This window comes from Patagioenas fasciata, chromosome 11 (assembly GCF_037038585.1).
Source record: "Patagioenas fasciata isolate bPatFas1 chromosome 11, bPatFas1.hap1, whole genome shotgun sequence".
NCBI classification, from domain to species: Eukaryota; Metazoa; Chordata; class Aves; order Columbiformes; family Columbidae; genus Patagioenas; species Patagioenas fasciata.
The window spans coordinates 17,460,686-17,483,405 of record NC_092530.1 but is presented as its reverse complement, the minus strand read 5'-3'; the positions used below and the strand labels follow the sequence as shown (position 1 = coordinate 17,483,405).

At 49.5% G+C, this 22,720-nt stretch overlaps 1 protein-coding gene across 1 annotated transcript in view; it reads left to right on the top strand.

The window, feature by feature from the left end:
• Positions 1-8,595: 8,595 nt before the first annotated feature.
• The window catches only part of CD99L2 (CD99 molecule like 2), a 32,001-nt gene continuing 17,876 nt past the window's right edge, over positions 8,596-22,720 (top strand). Inside the window, exon 1 of the mRNA XM_065846171.2 lies at positions 8,596-8,861. Coding sequence (XP_065702243.1) covers positions 8,804-8,861 — 58 coding nt within the window. The 5' untranslated portion in view covers positions 8,596-8,803. The remainder of the gene's footprint in view (positions 8,862-22,720) is intronic.

Sequence of the window (22,720 nt, the reverse complement as noted above, 5' to 3'; positions counted from 1 at the left end):
GAAAGCAAAATAGGCCTACTCTAATGCAGAAATTAAAAACCTTAGAGACGGTTCTTACTACTCTGTGAACATGAGTCAGTACAAGTAAAAATGGTGCACAGATGGGCCAGCACAGAAGCAACAGAAGTGCTGTGATATTTACATGGGGGGAAAAAAAAATCTTCCTTTACAAGTGTAAATATACCAGAGAAATCATCCGCTCACAGCACAAACCAGAGCTTTGATGTAGCAAACACTCCCACCAGGGACAGCGTTGGCTCCGCCGGGAGGAGCGGGGATGGCAGACGCTGCATCTGGAAGCCAGGAGCTCCCAGCACTGAGCTTTCCCACGGAGTCACAACACACAGAAACACCCCAGATGACATGCACCATTGTATAGTCTTTATAGAACCAGCAGCAAGGGGCCAAGCACTGACCCAGGCTGTGGAGAGACACTCAGAAGGGAAGAACCATGGTGAGTGGTGGCTCTAACACCTGGCAACAGCGGCATGAGAGCCCCACCAGCCTGGCCTCCAGATGCGTGCAGCCTCAGCTCCAGCAGACCAATGCAGCAGCTTAAACACATGGGAGTTGAAGCTGGTGTTGTTCTGCATAGAGCCAGGCAGGTGGCATTTTGGGGTCCCCCAGCCTCTCCTGGAGCGGTGATAACCCATGGGGTCTCTCTCCTGCCTCTCCCAGGCTGCCCCATCATTGCAAGTCGCTCAGTTCACAGCACAGATACGGCAAATCCCACTTCTCCCCACCAGTCTTCGCCTCACCTGTAAAACAGCAGTAACAATATTTACACTCCTGCAGTTGGCTCAGGATGGGGGAGTGAAAATTTAATTATCATCAGTGCAATTCACCTAGGAACAGCTCATGGCCTGACCGTGGCAGGAACAGCAACAGAGTCTAAAATGCCGGCTGAGCTCCCGAAGCAGAGCTGCAGGAGACAGCACAACCCTCACCCCAGCAGTAAAAAGGTCTGACAGATTTAAATGGGAAAGAAACAGCTTCCCCATCACTTAAGAACTTGTTTACAGTGAATTATCACAGAATTTCATAATGGGTTTCCAAATGGGTCAACCAAACTCCTTACTGTTTAGTGTCTCTGACAGCTGACTCCGCAGTGGCACATGCACTTGTGTTTTACAGGAAAACCATTTCTATACAACAAAACCAACTTTCAGAACCTCTCACCTCCCCCAGGTCACTCTAACAACTTTTGTGGATTTGCACTACATTGTCTCACTCTCAAAGACTTTTTTTTTGGTCCCTGGTGTTGTGTGAAAGACCAGAGCACAGCAGGAGAAATTAATTAACTGAGCAGACAGCAATTCAGCAATCAAATGAGCAAAATGAAAGAGTTACAGAGACTTACACTTGTAGTCACCCCTAAGTGTTTCAGAGAAACACAGCAGAGAAAATACAGTCCAGACTGTCATTTAATGTTGATAATATTGCAAAATCTGCAGCACTTACTAATTTCTCAGTGGAAATAAAACCTTTCACTTTGGTTGGAATTCTGTCTGGGCATGAAAGCTGGTTGTTACACTATGGTCAAGCAACAAGAGTCTATTTTTATAGTAAGATCTTTAACACAGAGATAGTTCCTCTCTGTGCCTGACCAGAGCATCTGGACTGACAAGCAGAGGACAAAATTTCAGTCAAATTGCAGTAAACCTGAATACATCGATGCACTCACATGCTTCCTGCCTACACCCGTGCTAGCGGAGAGTCTACTCTGCCTTTGCTCTGGGTAGGGTTTATACTTTGCCATCAGCTGCCCGGCATGTCAGCCCATGCTGCTGGAGAGCGTTTGCTCTCGGCATCTGAGCGGGCTCGTTACTGCTGCACACATCCCGCTGGAACGCACACCGGGACTGGATGAAACAAGGCTGTTAAATTCCCCCAAAATTGGGAAGACATTAAAGAATATAGGAGGTGACGGGCAGAGTGAAGAGGGGAAGGAAAGCATTACGATCACAGCAACAGTAACAGGGAAAGGAAAAGAGCTAAAACTGAGGAAAAAAAATTCAAAGCCTTACAAGCGTAAAATGCAATCACTTCAAGCATGTGTCAAAATAGTGTCAGACCTTTTTCTGTTCATTAAGTCAGCAGTTAAACACCCATCAGCTCTCCTTTCTGCTAGCCCTGGAGTTTTGCTACACCTGGAGATCCACTCTGTGGCATCAGCAGGAGGAACAACTGCAGTTGTAGGTAAATAATCCCAGTTAAGGGTGCACTGAGTGAACCCTTCCACACTGACTCGTGTTATGATGCCTGTCAGTAGGAGCCGGGTCACATACTCCATGCAGTAGAGACCAGTCTGAGAGCTGGGAGCAGAGCACAACAAAAAAACATAGAAAAAGGGCCTAAATTGTATAGATTTTTCCTATTTTTAAGTCACACATTATAGCACTTAATATGTGTCCCCAGGGTTTGATAAAAAGAAAATTAGCCCCATAATATTGAGCTAAAAACACCAAATTCATATCTATCCAGCTGATGTGGTAGAGATTATCAGCCTGTAGTAAGCCTGAACAGCCCCAACAAGGAAACAACTGTGCACTGGTCTCAGGAGAATTTGTCCATCCCCAGCATTTGGGGTTTTTAACTCTCACATTTACAGGAGAGGCACAGAGGAACTACCAGACACATGAGCACTTTTCAACAGGGTTTTGAACCTGTAACAATTGTACAAAATCACTGCCCAACTGCAAATTTTTATGTCATGGTAAAGAAAAAATAACAGACACACAGTTACTTAAGAACAATCCCAAACCTTTTGGATTTATAAGTGTTAGTTTCCTTTTTTGTACCTAACTTCCATTACACCCGATGAAACTTTTCCATTACAGGTGGAATGATGAGTAAACAAGCAAAACCTTATTTACAGAAGAGGGCTAACATTGTACAAGACAATGCATAGTAGATTGAGAACACGGTAGTTTCCTAGGACTGTATTTAGATGAAAGAGTCTGGGTTTCTTGGTGGTTTTGGCCTCAAAACCCTTCCCAAGGGACATGTACAATTTAGCTGTGCTAAAAGTCTCCCTTGGGTTCAGGAGCCAAGAAGATACAGTCATCTCCTTTCTCCAAGGCACAGCATCCAGGATTTGGCAACAAACCCACTTTCCTCCCAAGCAGTACCAGCCCTGAGTCACAGCTGCTCTTTGCCACTGCCCACCCCACCATTGTACTAACCCAGCCAGACTGACCACACCTGTCCGGTGCAAGGAAAAAAATCCAAGCAGACACCTTGATTGCTTGACATTACCTGTTCTGCACTCAAATTTCCACGCTTCTCAGTCTGAATAAGGCTGCTTTATGTAGCATTTTACTATTTCAGCCAATATTGCACACTCTCAGCTACAGGCACAAAGATTTTGGTGAAAGCAAGTTTGTTTGTTTGAGGGCTTGCTTTTTTATTTCCGTTAAAAAAAGAAAACCTCCCCATTCGTAACCATGAACATTCCTTGCCAGTCTTCAGTCAGCCAAGAAACACATGAGGTCTTTCTGAAAAAATTAAGTTCTGTGCAAGGAAGTTATTAACTGCTGGGAAAGGCAGGAAAGCTCTTTTACAGCTGTTCATTGATCCACTGAATGTCACCTTACACTCTGGAGCCCCTTTGGATTCTGCAGACTTCTGGAGTAAGCTGAGAAAAAAACCGAAAACCTTGGCCAGAGCAGTTACACTGCTTCATGAGACATGTTTTCTTTGGGTTCAGGCCTTGGATTCTCAGCCAGAAATTTCTATCCCTGGTGGAAATTTTTTTTAAATGAAAACACCAGGTTTTTCTGCTTTTCAGGAATCCAGAGAACAAGTGTAAGTTTCTAATGTGTTTGTGAAAGATGTGAATTGACCCCAATGCCCCAGTGTCTTTGCATTTGAGACCACAGTTATTCTGAGAAAACAAAGTCCCGAATGTCTCTTCCCCCAAGTCCTGCCGCCAGAAGAGCAGCACAGTGCCCAGTGCTGCACCAGTGCGCTCCCAGCAATGTGATGCTGGGAAGCGGGAGAGGGGGCAGCCTGGCCACGCCGGCTCCTGTTTGGCACCGGGAACCTCCAGGCACCCAGCATAGGACATCCCTGTGCACACTCCGGTCATGATCCTGCGAAAGGGGAGAGCCTGGTCCACCTGATATGGAGGTCCCCATGGCCAACACTTGAGGGTGTTCGCGCAATGGTTTTAACGCCTCTTGGAAACATTTCACACAGGCACTATGACTTGTGTCAATTACTCTGGTTTCAAAGAGGTGTACTTAAGCATTGTTTTAAGCAATTGGCTATTGTCCCAGAGTAGACAAGGCCAGAATTAATTTTCTGTATTTAATTTACGATTCAATATTTTTATTCTAAAACTGTACACTGATGCTTGGGGACCGGCAGGTGCATTTAATCAGCACATAAACCATACCCAAGCAGTCCTGTTTCTTCTCATTCCTGCACTCTCCAGCAGGAGCACACCACTCCTCACACCCAATCTGCTGCTTAGCTTTCTTTCCTCTTTTAAATGGCACAGACAGCTGATGAAGAGCCAGGCACTCACCTTGACCCAGACTCGAAGCTCCATCAGACTTTCTCAGCAGGAACAGTCAGGCTTGAAATGAGAGGTAATGCTTGGCAGGTGCTCCCGGAGGACTGGCCAAAAATAAATGCACTCTCCAGTTAATTTCCATCTGAGTACTACTAACATTTTTCCTTTAAGAGTGCAGCTAAAGCATTTGATCTACACAAGGGGAGGGGGCTCTGCACTTGTTTGCAGCAGCGGTGGCAGACCCAGCACACAACAGGGAATATTGAGACCCATTTTAAGCAGCTATGAAAGGTGCTCACACTGCCCATACAGACAAGGGATCTTTTAGGGTGTGATTCATAGCGCTGTAATTAGGAACCTGCCTCTCACCTTTGATTATAGCAGGAGTCTAGACATCTAATTTAGGCAGAGAAATGACATGCTTTAAATTAGCTTGTACAAATATCCCCCAATGCATCCGTTCTGCAAAGAACCAGACTGGAGGCTCTCTGGGAAGCTGGTTACAGCGAGTAGTACTTGGCACTTGGCGGGCGGTGAGAAGCAGAGCAAGTCTGTTTACGGGGAGCTCTACTCAGCCGTGACTTTCACATGAGCCACAGCACGCTGCGGGCTGGGGAGGATCCGAGGACCCCCAGCAGCTTCCCTCAGCTCAGCTGCTGGAGTTGAAGGAGGGCAATCTGACAGATCTCAGGTCTGGCACAGGACCAGGGCCGGCAGCACGGCGACCCACCAGCCCATTGCCCGGGAAAACCCGCTCCTGCCTTCTTGACGGTGATGCAGCTGTGACGGAGGAGACTGGAATATCTCCGAGTCCTTTAAGCAGAGGGCGGCTGGAGTGGTGCAGGCTGAGGGCTGCTTGTAGGTTGCCATCTCATACTACTGCTTGCTTTTTTTGTTGTTTTTTTAAAGGAACCAAGACATTAGAAAACAAGGTATTTGTAAAATTTGACCAGATGGGCTCCAGCTTCATAAAGGAAATTAAAAGGTCTTCAAAATAGCAATTTTTTTAAACTTAAAAAATAATTGTTATATTTGGAAACGGGGCCATAAAACAACAATACTGCAGGAAAGAGGTGGACACAGGTGGAAATGTAATTCAGCCTCTTAAATTGCTCATTTTAGATTGTGTATAGTATTTTCATTTTCCATCACAGACAACTGTTTGGCAAGGCTATGTGTTGCTACATGACAGCTCATTCTGCTTTCAAAACAGCAGCACTTCAGCAGCAGCTAAATTGATGCTTTTTATGTGTCCATCACTTATCAAGGGTAATTGATTAGTGCCTGCAAGGGGCTCTGAGATCTAACGGATTACATGTTCTGAGCCTGCTAAATTGTTTTAATAGATTCAGGAAGAAAAAGATTCTAAATCAGATTTTTGTCTGGCCCAGCATTACCCTTCCTGATCAGCGTTTTCCCTTCTCTTTAAACATATTTTTGTTCAGGTAGTCAAAAGTGTGTTAAGCCCAGGGAGCAGATTTTTCAAAGGCAGCAAGAAGAGTTAAGCATGATACCTGTTAAAATATAATGGGAAGCAAGTATATTTTCCCACTGAAAGTTTCTCTGATGGCGGTTTATTCTGCTGTTTAAAGATTACAGCTTTAACCTAGCTCAAGAGAAGAATATAAAAAGGTCGTAGGCGCCTCGAGCTTGGAGCAAAGCGATCCAAATGGACAACGGCACCGCGATCCTGGACAACATAACGTGTGCGAGGCTGCAGCCCCGGCACGGGCACATCCCCTGCGGAGCAACTGGAAGTGCTTAAATCTCGGCTGCCTGCCCTCAACACAGCCCAACCCAGAATAGCCCGGGCTCCTGGGCACAGGTCAGGCGGTGCTGAGTCACTTGCTGGCCAGTCCCCAGGCTCTCCAGCTGCCTCAGCCTCCCTTAAAGGCACAACTGGTGCCCGTCGCACACAGCCCCAAGCGCTGGCCGGGCACAGCCGGCCAGGGACGGCACCCTCGGGTGTCGAGGGGTTTGGCCAGACGAATGGTTCCAGCATGGATTCCCGGTTCCTACCGCCCCGTTTCCCTTCAGCTTCAGAGCACAGCGCTGCTGCCCTCCTGCCAATTACATGCTACATTCATACATTTCTTTGTAACTATGAATCAACTCACAAGCATTGGTGCGCGCCCCGGGCTCGCACGGAGCGGCAAACAATATACTGTCATGGGTTGCATCAGCAGCTGCGATGCGCTCTCATGCCTTCAGGCTTGCTAAAGCTGATCTAACTCTAATATAATAGCCTTTTTACCCGCCTCCTCCCCCAACAATTACCAGAGGCTTGGAAAGCCATTGAAATGCAAATAGCTGATGGAGAGGTTATTGGGGAACCAGACTGGGAAGGTACAAACGTTGTCCTGCTGGTTTCCTTTAGTTTGACTCGAACAGGACTGAAATCCTGAATTTCCCTCCATATAAAAAGGAAATGAGGCAATATCGTGAATGCACGGACAGCTTTGTATAGCAGCTGAACTGCATCTTCTCCAAGTTTAACTTTTCTGTAAACCTGGATCCCTGTTACTGCCGTTAGTTGCTGCAGTAGCAGAGGGAATTGCACAGTATATAAGCATCTACAGCTCCAGTGACACGGTACGAGTGTGCAGAACTTACTAAATCCGCTCCCCAGAAGGTTTGTGGAAGGCAAGACACTGGGAGCCATGGAGCCTGCAATCTTCTGTGTGGCCACAGATGAAAATCAGCAGTAGAGCATCCCTTCCCCTGCTATCACACCACAGCCTCCCACCCGAGCACTTCTGTAACTCCTCCAAGGTCTGTTTGCTCACTATCTTTTCAAGCAATGTTTCCACCAAGGACAAAAAGCACAGTCCCGACACTCGGCTGGAGCCGCCGAGGCACAGCGGTACCTCCCAACTGCTGTAGGGTGAGATGGGATTAGGACAACCCAGACTCTTCTTCAGGCTTTCAGTCCACACTAAGGCTTTAGGAATTCTTCCCAAACGTAGGCTGCATCCTCACGCCCTTTTCTGTAGTGAAACAATGTATGAATATCAACAAAGTAGTTATTTACTGTATTGTTAACAATTTCCTCCCCCCATTTAAAAGAGATGTAGAGAAGAGGGTACAGCACCTTGGTACACGTGAACTACAAGGGGCAGCTTGTTTGCTTTGGCAAGGAGTTGCCCGAGGGCAGATTCATTGCAGCTTAAAGCTACGTAAGGGCTGTTATTAAGACGACAGAGCCAAACTCTTCTTGTCAGTGGCAGACAACACAACGGGGGTGGGTGGCCAAAGAAGTGGTTAGGGAGGGTCAGATTAGGCCCAGGAGAATCTCCTTCACTGGACAGCACTGGGCAGCACTGCTGTAGGTCACCCAGAGAGCTGGGGGTGCCTCCATCCCTGCAGGTTTTCAACTCCCAAAGCCATGGCTGGTGTGACCTGCTGCCCGTGGGTCCCGCTCCGAGGGGGCGTTTGGACTAGAGACCTCCAGAGGTCGCTTCCAGCCAACATTTCTGTGGCTCCGTAACCTCCGCATTAAATACTCGGCATTAAAGAATGAAATTGCAGCAGCTGCCTCCCCTACACTTCCGCGGAGCCCTATCGCGGGAGCGGGACAGAGCACCCACACCGGGCACCATCGCCCCATCTCGGCACCACTGCTGCCTCCCCGCCGGCACACGCGGTTCCAACAACCCCCGGAGTCCGACACACACGGCTCCCACAATTCCCGGGGGTCGTGCCCACCGGCACACACAGCTCCAACATTTCCCGGGGATCCTGCCCACCGGCACACACAACTCCAACAGTTCCCGGGGATCCTGCCCACTGGCACACACAGCTCCAACAGTTTCCGGGGGTTCTGCCCGCCGGGCCTTCCTCGCTTCGCCCATCGCTACAGCGCATCCCATCCAGGCAGCAGCAACCCAAAGCCCCGCACAGGATTCCTGCGCACCGCCTCATCGCCATTTGCAGAGCGGATTCTCCCCGCTTCAGCGAGTAAATACAGGACTGAGCCCAAGAGGCAGGCAGAGCACACGCCCTGCAGGAGAACACCGCGACAGCAAGAGGCGGGCAGGGCACGGAGCCGCCAAGCGCGGCAGCCTCCGGTGACGGAGTTCAACAACCCCCCGGGGACCGCAGCTCCCTCTGGGCGCAGATCCCTCCGGAACTCCGCCGCTTGCCGGGCGCGCCCCCACCCTACCGGGGGAGCGGGGCCGGGCGAGAGCGCAGTCGGGCGGGGGCGGGAGGCGGTGCCGTGCGCCCGCCCCGCCCCGACGGAGGGAGGCGGCCGTGCCCGCGACAGACGCGCAGCCCCGCCGCGACATGGCCGGCCGGCGCCTCCTGGGGCTGCTCCTCGCCTTGGCCGCGCTGCTGGGCGCAGGTAGGGGGGTCCGGCCACTGGCACCAGGGGGCAGCGGGAGGGGGCGGCCCCGGGGGGTCCCGCGGGGCGCGGCGGCGGGGGGGGGGTTGCGGAGCGTTTTGCGCATGATCGCGGTGCCGGGCCCGGCCCAGGCACGGCGGAACCCCCACTGCGTCCTACCGGGGTCACCCCGCAGGATGCATCCCCGAAGGGAGATGCCGCAGAGGTTGTGGGGCCCCCTGTCGCTGTGCGGGCTCCCCGGGTTGGATGCATCCCCGGGTAGCATGCGGCCTTTCCCCGGGGGGGCTCACGGGGCTGGGGTGATGCACCCCCGAGGAGGATCCCTAGCAGGGGCCCCCAGGAGGCTGCACCGCCCGGGGGATCGCCCTTAGGGGGCCCTGTACCCCCCGGGGCCCCACCCTGCGCAGAGCACCCCGACACTGCAGCGGATGGCGGGACGCCAGCCTGTGCACCAAGGCCCGGCCCGGCCAAAGCCGCTAGCGAGTCACCCCTTCTTTCCCCCGGGCCCCCCACACCTGGGCTCTTACCGTCCCCCGGTAGCGCCTCTCCCTTCTCCCCCCGCCCGGCGGCTGGGGGTGCTCCTGCACAGGTATCTGACGGAGGTGATGGCTCTAACCTGTCATTAGTTGACAATACCGGTGATTAAAGCGTCTCAGAATGCAGCGTATACCTCTTTGTGAGAAAGTGTCACAACGGTGTTTAAAGAAAATAGTGCAGTACTGCAGGTATAAAGCTCTGTAGCAGCCTGTGTCTCGAATAATCCAAAACAGAGGGAGTCACAGGGCTGTCATGAAAAGAGTTTGGTTTTCTGTCTGCTTACTGAGCTCTTGGGATTAGATGATCCTCGGTGTTCCCCATATTTCTCGGGCTGCTGGTTGTATTCTCACTCTTTTTCAGTCCCAATACTATTTCTGCAGATCAGAATAGTTTAGCTGAGAAATCGGTCCCAGTTGGACAGGAACTATGAAGACAGGGAAAAAAAAAACAACAACAACAACAAAAAAAAAAACCCAACAAACAAAAAACCCATGTTTTTTGGGGGCAGGGAGGGCAGGATTTAAAATCAATGCAAAGTTTACCACAACTCTTTGTTTGTTTCCTTTTAAAAAAGATGCTCTTTAAAAGCTGTGTGTTTGTTTGAATAGAAAAAAAGAAGTCCTCTTAAAGGTTGTATAGGAGAAATAGACAGGAATTATGTAAAAGGCCTTGGGAAAGTTTTTCTAAAAAAATCTGCTGTTAGCTCTGAGGCACTTGTCAAACATGGATTGCTTAGAGGGTATTTGCATCAAAATGAAGAGTGAACTGGGCCTGGAGCATTTTCTGTTGGGTGGGATTAGATTTACCATGAGTCAGCCTGGAATTAGCCTCGGTTTGCACTAGGTACTTACCTGCTTGTGCACCTGGAAGACTAACAGCATGGTACAGAGTTGCCTATGTTCACCAGTTTAGCTTCTACATTTTTAGTTGGTGGATATCAGCTTGACAGGCTGAGCTAAGAGACTGCGCACAAAGTCCTGATTTTAGATTGAAATTAAAAAAAATAACAGTTTAGTCAGCTGTAAAGCTATTTGCATTCTGTGTTGTTCGCAATGTGGGCAGAGAAAAATGCTGTTCTGGTTCATTTTGGAGTGCTGGGTTGCAGGGTCCAGCTCTTAAATATCCCTGGCTGTGTTTGTATCAAAATGAATTTCACTGAAACATTCATAAATCATTCCCACCAGTGCAAGGCTTCACAGGTAATTGAACAACATTAAGTTCAGCTCTGTCTGAGCTGCTTTAAATTGTCTCTCCATGGAAATAACTACGTAAAGGTAAGCGGGCTCTGCACTTGCAGCCTGTTGTGCTCAGAGCCCTGCTAATACTGGATGCATAGAGATGAGGTACCTGGTGTGCGGCTTCAGCCTTTCTGTGTGGCCTCAGGTTCATCCTTCAGTGTTTTGGTATTTCGGTGGTGGCTCTCCTGACCCATGGGTGGGTTCCTGCTCCTCCCTCTATCGCTCTCCCAGACCTTTTGGAGCAGCTTTGCAGTGCCCTGACAGAGGCTTGGAGAGGCCTTCCCCACCTGAGCACCGAATTGGTGCCCCGGGTACCAGGGTGGCCTCCCCCCATCATCCCGTGCCCACAGGAAAACAGCAGGTGGTGGTGAGGAGGTGGCTTTCGGAGGCAGGGCTTCCTTGCCCAGCAGCAACAGAAATCAGATTTCTTCATTGCCTCTATTGGCTGGCTTTTTTTTTTTTTCGCTTCTTGTTCTGAAACAGTCTTTCGAGCACTGCCAATGGTGTATTGCAGACAGCTCAGTCTCTTGCAAGGTTTACAAATTACCAGGAACCAAAGATGGCAAACTAGACAAAGTTGGTACATAACCTGACTTCTGCAGCTGAGGTCCGGATCCACCATTGACAGAAGAATAATGTGCAGCTCAGCTGTGGCTGCCCAATAAATTGGGAACAAAACCGCTTTTTAATTGAAAAAATATGGTAGGTTTTGCATTTCTCTTTGGTCAAATTCCAGTGCATTTCCCTTCATACGTGACTGTGCTTCAGCACCCCGTGTGCTATCGGCCACAGCCGTGCTGCCGTGTCCCCGTCGGGGATTTTGAGGCAGTGGAGGAAACCACATGCCCTGCGGAACCTTTTCACTGCAGCCATAGTCAAGCATTCCCTATGCTAGTGCGTTGCATGATGTTTTAAATCTGCGGGTCTATGGCCTTTCCAGAATGTAGTTAAGTTTGAGTCATCCGAGGTTAGCCCTCTGTTTGTGCAAAATGAGGAGCAAAACAGTCAAACAAGGACCTTTCTACTTTTTTCCTCTCTCCTGTCTTCACTCCTGTGGTAAGCCAGACAGAAAGGCACTGGTGTGTTTTCCTGGAAAGATGGCAAATTTGACATATGAGATCAGTGTTCTTGCAGGGAGCACGAGGTTACCTTTACAGGCCAGGCAGAAGAGGCATATCCAGATTTTATGCTTTATGTTCTGCGAGAAAAGCTTGATTACAAACTGGCAATGAGAATATTTGGGCATGTCCTCCAGAGTTACAGTATCAGCAGTGACAGGCGACTCTTCATGTTGTCATCCTTTGTCTTAATAGGCGGCGTCTCACAGATCACCTTTTCTCTCAAGTGTGACTACAATATCCCACCAGCAATTACAATAATTACTTATATGTGAAAGTAATATTAGACAGTATAATTAGCTATTTATAACTGTTGCACAGATGGCTGCAGTCACTGCAGGCAGCTCCTCTGCACAGTCTCCGCACAGTGGTGCCCAACGGAGAGCGCAAAGAAAGCAGAAAGGAGCCAGCTCTTTTCCAGATGTTCTTCCAGGTGCCCAGGCTCTGTTTTGCAGCAGGCAGTGGTGGACACAGCTGGCACAAGAGGCAGCGCTGGCACCAGGTCACCCGCTGGCTCTTCGCCCATCACTTGCCAGGGTTGCTCATCACGGTTGTGCCAGGAGAGCTGCAGGGAGGAATTACTTGGAGTAGAAGCTAAAGCCTTGGTTTGGGATTGCTGGTGGAAGTGAAGGAGATGGCAGCGTTGAGCAAAGCATTTACCTGCGCTAAAAATTATAGTTATAATACATCGTTATGTTGTTGAATTTACAATTACTAGGTATCAGCAGTGAGTCATAGTAATATGTTTAAAGAATAATCTTTACTTTGATAGTGTCTTTATGACAAAGCGGGAGAAGATAAATTGGTTTTCTTACCACTTATCTCTGATCTTGGAACAAATACGCATTAATTAAATGTGCCATACCCATATATTTATGTACAGAGCTTTGTAAAAAATTAAGTTCCATGCTTCTGTTTGTAGTTTGTAACTTCCTCTACCAGCCTAGAAATATCTGTGCTTGGAAATGGCTGCTTAACTCTTGGGTTTTTTGCCCTCTACAAAGATGTAATTTTTTCCTTACAACCATTTGAGCCCTTAAAGCACATAAAACAGAGTCTATTGATCTCCGGTGTTGACTAGAATAAACGTTTAGGACTGCTCAGTTTAAAACCAAATTTGTTTCTCCTTGGAAAAATATTTCCTGGAGGTTTAAGGCATTGACTTGACAATTAACTAAAGGAAAACCTGGGGTTTTATTACACAGTGCTTCTGAAACCACTCTAATAACAAAACATATGTTTAATAAACTACATAGCTCTGATGGCTAAGAGAAAACCTTTGCGATAATTCTTTTGTAATCTGATTGACTGATATAATTCACAACTGGTGGAAGAACTAGAATAGAGGAAAATGGGAGAAGATGAATGTGGCATATCAAAACACAGAACATGAAAGGACTTTTAGAAAAGGAAACTTCAAAGTTGGGGATCCAGATGCTGGAGTCACTGGCTGTGATTTGAGATGTGAAGACAAGAACATATCTGCCGAGTGAACAGTGCTTTTGAGAAGAAAACAGAGCCCAAATATAATCCCGTTAGCTGCTGCAAAGCGAGAGGCAAATGCTTTCTGTACACTTGTAGGAATTTCAGTTGAACAGCACAGGGTCAGGTTTGGTTTTGGTCTTCTGAAAGCTCACCCCACTTGTGCGATGTGGATAAAGTTAATGCTAATACATATTTACAGAACTGTCTTGTAGTCACTCCAAAATCCTTTTTCATTGCTTTCCAATATTGTCTGGAAAAACACAGAAGACTACTGCAGCGGGAGTGCTGGGGCACAGGCAGAAAGCTGATGCTGAGTGCAAGCTCCTCTTCCCCAAGATTCTAAGCCACATGAGCAGCGTCTTCAAGGAAGGAGCGGGCCAGGTCTGCTGTAGGGATTCAGTGCTGGCAGGGCATGTATGTGTAGAAAAGCCAAAGAAAGAAAAAAACCAGAGGCATTGGCAAGAATTTGGTGGTGGCAGCTCAGACAGGGAGGAGGGATGCTGCAAACAGCGTTGTTGGGCTGTTGGAGGGCTCTGCAGGTGAGGGGTTGGCACGGGACTGTTTCCAGCAAACAAGGATCTGGGAAGAGAGAATTGCTCAGCATTTTCCTTGCCCTTTGAAACGCTCTCTTTGACCATGCACAAAGAAATCTGGATAGGAAGAACTTGTCAAAGTTGGAGGAATTGTATTGAAATCCCGCTTCAGAAAGACAAGTTCATGCTTGGGTGTTTTGGGGTAACTGCATTGTGTGCTCTGGGATGCAAGAGCTAAACAAGCAGAAGAGTGTTCCAGCTGCAGCTGTGGGTGATGAAAGAGGTGCTTGTGCTGCAGAAGGGACCTTAGATACGAGATAAGATTTCAAACAGCACATTAATCTGTGACCATAGAGCATTGTCTGCTGACAAACCTGCTTTTGGAGTAGGAGCTTAGGGAAAATCTCTATCTCTGTATCAGAACTCTATATGACTGATACAGGATGAAAGCAAGCAGCTTGGTGGAACACGTCTCTCTGGTGACCAGCCACCTCCATTCAGGTGTCCTTGCTATTGCGAGACTTGATTCATCTTCCCAGACAACACAATCTGAGCAAAGCTAATTCCAGGCTGCATCTATGTCATTTTGAGCCAAAACCTCCCCAGGTCCCATCCTGCCCTCTGGTACAAAGCATTCTTCTCAGAGACTTGCATAATTTCCGCTACAAAGCCCAAATATACTTACAATCTTGTGCCATGAAGAGGTAGAAAGACCAAGAATTGGCAAACCTTCCCCTTGCCCAGCACATTTTCCCACCCTGGAAGTTCTTTTGACCGGATAAATCCCCATACAACCTGATGTCATCACAACTCCAGGCTGAAGTGGTTGCAGCCCCTCAAAGCCAAACCGTCCAAGGTGACATGTGCAGCCGGCCCTGAGCATCCCCTTCTCCCCCAGGCAAAGCCCAGCTTTACTGACCCTGAACCAGGCTGGTTTCTAACCTAGGTGTGGGTGTTCAGCCTGGCCCCACTCACTGGGCATCAGCTACTGCTGCTGGTGACAGACTGTCTCACGCACTGTCAGGAGACACTGAGCGGGTGCCATGCAGTTTGTAATTATTTGCCAGGAAACCAGAATTCATTATTTCCAAAAATCCATACAACAGCACTAAGCTTTGAGCTCGCATGTGTTTTCAAAAGTGCACACTGATCCCAATATGTGTCTTTGGCCTCATACAGAAAACAGAGCATTTTAAAGTGAGGTTAAAGCGTACGTTTGAAAAGAAAAAAAGGCATATCCCGTCTTTTTTTGTAACAATGGTCTTAAGTGAGTGACTGATTTAAATACTTTTGCAGAGGAAATCTCAGAGCCATAACGCTTGAATTAAAGTGACAGTTGACAAACTGTTGGTTTTGTAAACGTTGATGCTGTTTCTTCCCCAAGTAGGGTTGGAGAGCACGAGGTACCTGTTGGTGGATTTCTCTCTGAACTTAGCGTGCTCCTATTTTTGTGTTTAAATTATTGCATGCCACATCAATAGCAAACGGTGCTCTGTTTTTAAGGCACCTGTTGCCCTAGTGATGGGAGGCAAAACCAGGTAGCTGTGCACTACCATCTAGAAGTTTTTATCTCAGGATTTAACAGCTGTCTTTCATGACTTAAAAATGACATTTTAACTTATAGTAATGAAATTATTTTTTAAATAAAGCTAATTTCTATAACAAGAACTTTCAGAATTTGTCCTGATAAATTGTTGTTGTCTTAACAGAAACACTTTTCCCCCTGGCAGAAGTATTTCAGTAGACCTTTCCCACCCACATAACAGGGGAAACGTGTGAGGCTGTGCTGGACAGCAGCAGGGGGGATGCACACCCCAAACTGCTTCCCAGGGGGCTTCTCCAAACTCCTCTGTCAAAGCAAGGAGCCAAACCTACCTTATTGAAAACGAGACGGTACAAAAGCCAAAGGATATGGCACAGCTTCCTTTGCCGTGGGCGAGCCAAAAGTGGTGGTGGTGTGGCCACCAGACTGACCATGATCAATGGTTAACGATTACCCCCAGTTCCTGCACCATCTACCCAAAATGCAGCACCTGCCTCCCTGTTGTTCTCCGTACTGGAAGCCCCTTCCCACAGCAGGACGTAGCAGTCCTGGGTCTGCGATGCTCCAGGGAGCAGCAGAGCCACCTCGCCCAAAGCCGGGTGAGCCCTGTGCATCCCAGCGCAGCCGATGTGAGGAGGGTGCAGACAGCGAGCAGGAGGGGCTGGATCCTAAACAACTCCCCACCCTGATCCAAATAGCCAGTATTTGCAGGGTGAGGTGCTGTGGAAAGGCAAGCAGGCAGTTACAGGGGCTGCACCGCAGCAGTGGCCCTGCATTGCAGGCTGTGGTGACAGGGACAGACGAATGCCTTCAGCCAGAGGAGGGGGCTCCCAGGGCCTCGCTCCATCTGTCGGCATCACCCAAGTCTTCATTTCCAGTGCTGCTGTGCTTCCGATTTTAAGTAGCACAGTACAACAGGAGCAGCGCACCCCAAGTGATGAACCAGCATTTTTACCGTGTAATTCCCTATTTACCTACTTTTAACTACAGCATCTTCTCTTGATCTTTATCTGATGAGAGCAATCTCTCTCCATCGGGAATCAGGTGATAAGCATTTAATCTCCTGCTTCAGTTTTCTTTGGGCTTCTGCATCACTGGTTTTATTATCTGTTGTTTCGCGCTGGCTTATGAACAAAATGCTTTCATGCCACAATTTGTTGTCTTGTTGATAAACAGGCGTCTTTGGCCCTGGGCAAATTCGTAGTCATTACTTAATGCAGAAGCGGAAATCAAGTGGCTATTGTGAATGCGCCTTGTAATGTTTCTGGGCGGACTGCATGCAGGAAAACATGAAAGCACCCTCATTTTCAGTCCTGCATCCACAGCCGTAGGAGGAAAAAGGAACTTGCAGTGTTTTTTCACCTTCACTAGGGATCACGAAGCAATTGAGTTGGAGACTGTGTTTCCCACCCTGCGCCTGCTGATGCTGAGCAAAGGGCAGGGGCAGCACAGCTGGACACAGGCAGTGCTGAGGCTGCCCCAGAAGTGGTTCCAGCTGGGATCCTACCTCCCACTCCTGCCTTTCCCTGGCAGGGCTCGCTCCCAGCATCACCGCACGGGGCTGTCTGCCCTCTGCTGCAGGAAACCAGCCCAGTTCCTGCTCAGCAACAGGGTCACAGCACCTCGTGTCTCCCCTTCCCTTCCCTTGCTGCAGGACCAGTAATCCAGTTCTCCAGCAGATCCCTGCATGCTGGGGCATGACAAACCCGAGTTCTGGATGACATTATTGGTTCTTCCGTGACCTGAGAAAGTCATCGTTAGCTGTTCCTTAACCTGTGCAGTGGGATCAGTGCTAATTTCCCGTCTGCCACTTGCAAAGTGGTTGGGGTCTGGAAATAAAAAAAAAAAATGATGTCATACACATCCTTTCCCCCATAGGTATAATAAATTGTCCTTGCTTTAAAAAAAAAAAAAAAATATATATATATATATATACACACATATACAAAAACAAACAGCAAAAGAGTGAAAATAAGAAAGAGCTCTTTTTCCCATCAGATGCGCCTTCAAATTACTGAGCGCTACCTGGAGCATTTTTCCAAAGTCACAGAGAGGGTCAGAGATTTTCCTTGTAGGCTCAGCAGCAGAACACCCAGGAGGGCTGAGACAGGCTAGTATCCTCATCACAGGTACAGCTGATCTCAAGCACACCCCAGAAAGGGAGGAACCTTAAATACTTGTGCTCAAAACCTTCCAGCCTTTTGTTCCTGATGCAATTGATCTGGGACTAATTGAAAGCAGCTTTTGGCAATGCTGCAGCAGAGACCTCTTTGACACAAGCTTCAAAGAACGATTGTCTTATTAAAAGTAGCTTAGGAAATGTCACCCACTCCATGCATAGAGGCATCAGAGAGCCTTGGAAACCTTGAAAGCTTTGAGTGCTGATACTGAAGAAAACCATTTTGATTGGCATCTTGTGATGCCAGAACAAGGCTACCTGCTTTCTGACCATGCAGGGGTGGAAGAAGACATGGCGAAATGTTTGTTTCTCGTGGGGTCAGGGAGAGGATGATGCTTTGGAGCCAGAGATAGGGCAGACCCCATGAATGGCTGCTGGTCTAGTGCATCCTGTGAAAAAAACCAATATGAAGCCTTTTCTAGCTCCAGTAGCGCTGCCCTTGATGGGTCTTTGCTTTTCACTCTGAGCTGTTGCTGCCGGCACCTGGAGGTGTTCATCTGTCCGTGGTGGGGGGTACTGCTCTGACCAATGCTTTTGGGGAGCCTGGGGCACACAACCGGGTTGGCGACCTTCAGGTCTCCTGAGGGCTCCAGCCCAGCCTGGGACTTTGCAGCCTCCCTGGGACCAGACGCTTTCATTCAGCAGATCAAGCCCTTGGCGGTCCCTGCACTGAGGCTGCTGCTGAGGGTGGTGTAGTTCCTGGAGCTGTGCAGTCACACTCCTCCTTGGGGTTGTAGCCACAGGCTGGGGTGGGAACACAGGATGAAGGATACAGAGGGACCCTTGGCTGTGCTGCAAGCACTGGGGCTGCAGTCGCCACCCTGCCACCCTGCAGGGGCAGGACGGTCCCCTGGGCACTGGGGCTCCTCCATGGCCTCGCTGCTGTGACACTGACTTCTGTCACATTGCATGGCAGCATCTGATGCAATGTGACATGTGACGTGGGCCCCTCACTTCCCCCTCCCAGCCTTGCACACTTGCAGTCCTGGGCTGGAACCCCCCCAAAACAGATGTTGTGTGGCTGCCCAGGGGTGCTCTGTGCGTCACCCCAGGATTAGGACATCTCTAGCTGAGCCAGCTGGTGCTTGCAGCCCCCTCCAGCTTGCAGCTTTAACATGGTGATGTACTGACACTGGCAGAGAAGTGAAACATGCAAAACCCCTGTGTTTTCCTACAACAGCAAATTTGCTCCTTCACATCTCAGTCCAGAAGTGTGTGGAGAAAGACCCCTTTGCCATGCTCCTACATCCTCAAACTGGCAACCTCCTGCTGGTTTGAAAAGAAAAATCAACTGGCTAGGACAGAGCCACTGCATTAATATCTCATCTCATCATCTCATTTTTTTAAATGAAACATGGAAATACGGTATTCCCCACTGGTTTGAGTCAGTGAGAATCAAAGCAGGTGAAAGAGAAATGTTGTGAAGAAGGAGAAAGTTGGGATGAGAATTTAGCATGAAGAAACACCTCTGGATTTAGGGGTGTTTGGTCATGGAGACTGGTGGGTTTGGTGGTAGAAGCTGGTGGGTCTGGTGGTTGGAGCTGCCATTGCTCCAAGAAAGGCAGTGCTGGGGGAAGAGCAGCCTGGTGGCAAAGCTCATCCTCCTGTGAACAGGTCTGGAGCAGGGGCTCTTCTCACATGAGAAGACTCGGGAGGAAGAGGCCAGCCCCTGTCCTCAGCCCTCAGCTTTCAAGGTTTCCTTGCAGGCTCCATGCAGGTGCTCCCGGTGTTTACTGGGCCAGTTACCAGGTGTGGCTGTTGACAAAGAGGAAACAAACGTGTTTCCTCTGGGGTTTTAAATCTTGCAGTGAAGGAATGAGAAAGACTGCACAAGATGGCAGTGGATGAGAAACTCCTCCCGGCTGTGTTTAGTGCCTGGTCTCTGCAAACCTGCCAGTGGCTCCCAGTGTGGTGGCAGAGGCTGAGCCACCAGCTGCTCCCTGGGGACATGGGACACCGCAGGGTGTGCGGGACAGCACTGCTTCGGGTGCTTTGGGAGCAACCTGGAGGACTGTCTTCCACCTGAGGTGGGGAGAAGATGTGTTGGGACCTTTGGGCAGCCCATGGTGTGATGCCAGGTGGATGGATACCAGCATCCCTCCAGCGTGCAGCGCCTTGTGGGGGCAGCTTCCAGCAAGGACTTGCCTTCTCCTGCTCATCGGGACAGTGGCCTTTCTGGCCTGGTCGCAGATCCCGGTGCTAATGGGTGTCTGCTGAGAAGGAGTCTGGAGCCCACCAGACCCAGGCTGGTTTTGCTGGTCATGTTCTCCTTGCTACCTCCATCACTCTCACTGGGTGCTGAGCATATCAGATGCTGCCACCGAATAATTTAAATTATTCCTAGTAATCCTTGCAATCAAATTGCAACAGACATCTACTTCTCATCCAGCTGCCACAGTGCACAGAAAGACAGGATTTTCCTGTGGCTTAAAATGCGGAATTTTCTTGTGGATTAAAAACGCAAACATGGTGCGTTGCCCAGAGCTGCAGACAGCACTGCTCGCACCAGGGCTGCACTGCCCATCCTGTCCGCACTGCTGTGCCCGGCTTTTAGGCATTTCTGTTAATAAGTTTCATACATAACCACCATTAGCCCCTCCACAAAAGAGAAAGTCTTCATTATGCAAATTCTCATCTTAAAGCTTTATTCATGTGCTTCCTGGCAGGCTTGCCTTTAATCTCAAGAGCAAGATTGCTTGGAATTACCATATACCCTTGTTAATTGCATAAGAAAAAAAAAATCCGCAGAGGTTGTTTTTGCCATAATCAAGAGTGATTTTGATTAGTACTTCTGGAAATCAAAATGTTTCGCTGGGAATGTAGGATGAGGATGGCAGTGTTGCTTCGTCCCCTGCGAGGCGCAGGGGCCACCCCAGGTGGGGGCTGTGTCCCACCGCTCTCAGTGCCGGTGCCCAGACCAGGGCCGTGTGCCCCTGCATCAGCCACCAACCTGCTGCCATCCTGCCTACCCTCGCCCCGGCCGGCTGCCACCGCCGTGTTCGTGCAGGGACGACGGCCCAGAGGAAGTTCAGAGTCTGCCTTGCAAAGCAGAGCTGACTTGAGGAGGCGGTCTGTGTTCGGGGAACAGCCTGGGCACGTCTCTGGAGAGAAGTCTGTCTGCTCCAAACTGTCCTTACCCGCCTGGCCCGCCAGAGCTGCTCCCAGAGAACATCTGCAATGCCCCAGCTCCAAAGAGCTCTGCTCTCCCTGTGCACACAGGACTGTGCCTTGGTCTTAGCAGTCATCACGAACTCAAGATTTGCAAGTGACTTGGCGCTTAAAAGTAACTTTACCATGTGTTTGGCAGGCGGCTGGGGCTTCAGCAAGTCTGAAGCTCTGGTCTGTGCTGACCAGAGTCACTGTTCCAACTGGGATTGATGTGCCATTCCGTGCTTCAGGGGAGGTCCCTGGGGACCCCTGGCGGCACCTCAGCTGCAGCAGACCAGCCCTGTGCCCACAGAGCAGCTGTTTGCTCCCTGCAGACCTTTGAGGCTGTATCTCTCCTGACACAGTGGGAAACACCACTGCGAGGATGCAGCCCAGCGCGGGCAGCGTGACACTGCACCCGAAAACCCTCCATCCCCAGCGCCCTGCCCAGAGGTGCCAGCATGGCTGTGGGTGCCCTGCACAGGGAACCGCCTGCCTGTGCCAACACTGTAACTCAGAGCCAAAAAGATGAGGTTGGTCGCTGGGGAGACCCTGGTGCTTTCGGTTACCTCAGCACGTGCTTTCTCCCTGCTCTCCCACTCGCTGCCTGCTGCGTCACTCCTAAGGTAGATGCATTAAAGTCAGGCAGTTTGAATTACTTTCCGCTGCCCTTGTACCTGCTTTGCATTCTCCCGTAATCTCCCAGGCTGTCAATCTCATACCGTCGTGAGCTCTCAATTCCCAGGGAAGCTAAACACATATATATTGCACAAAGAGATCCGTGGGCTGGCACTAAAAATGGAATACACCTCGTTCCGAGTGCTGCAGACGGCCTCGCAATATACTGGGTGTGAATTATGATACTGTAATTCAAGCTTTGTCAAACAGTGGGGCTTAATTAGAATATATATATAATTGTAAAAACTAAAAAGCTGACGAGTACAATTGTGTGTTTGAGCTGCCTACTACAGAAAATAATGAGGAAAGAATACATTAAGGCACAAAACCGTTCTACCTTCAAAGAGCAGCTAGCTCTGATTAAAAATACCCTCAGCAAAGCAGGGGGGACTCGGTGAGACACGAGGGAGCTTGCGGTGCCAGCTCGGCCGTAGCTCACACCTCTGTTTTACAGCCTCCACCCAGCGTGGCTGCAGCCTTGGGGTCCCCCCATCTCCATGCTCTGGCATTGGGGGATTCACGTTGGGCACCATGCAGTGTCCCAGCTCGGTTTCTTTTTATTACCATATGGAAGAAAAATATGGAAAACATGATTTGTTTGCCTATTTTCCCCTTACCGTAGACCTGCAGCCCCACAGATGCTCCAGGGCTGGTACGACTGCTCCCCAGCCAGCAGTGTGCAGGGCTCCCCTCTCGTCCCAGCTGTCCTTGGGGACGTGCCTTTGCTCCCAGCAGCCAGAGACAAGAGTCCTGCCAAGGACCCAATGCAACGGTAGAGAAAAAAACCCAACAAAATAGTCATCAACGCCAGCAAAGATCCTGTACTGCTCCCTGACACCGAGCAGTCAGTGGAGGATGATTTCGCGTATCAGTGGTTTTATAGTCCCATACCAGGCTGCTGGCAGTGCAGGTACATCCTACGGGGGAGCTGAAATGTCGGGGGTTTGCAGGACCTTGACCGCTGAGCATGCATCACAGACACACACCTCCGCAATCACAGCGGGATGCTTGTGAGCTGTAGTACGTAGGCATGTGCCTCAGCTTCTCCCGGAGAGTATAAACCCTTAATATAAAAATACTGTGTGCTGCGCTTGGAATCCCATCAGAGGATGAGTTCTGGAAGCCCAGGAGCCCACTCCTCCAGCAATTGCAGGGTGGGACCAGGGCCTCAGGAGCAAAGGGATTTGCATGAGACAGTGCAGGGAGCAGCAGCGCTGCCTCCCGAAAAGCTGTGTTTGCAAGGTAAACATGCATACCAAGTGCTGGGTGGATTTTAAGCATCTGGCTTGAAGTGCCAGGCTTGTTACTGCTTAGGAACTGAAAAAAAGAATGCGGAAGGAAGCATTCAGCTCTTGTCTGCCGGAGCAAGCAGGCAAGTTTGCGTGCCTTTGGCAGGAGTGC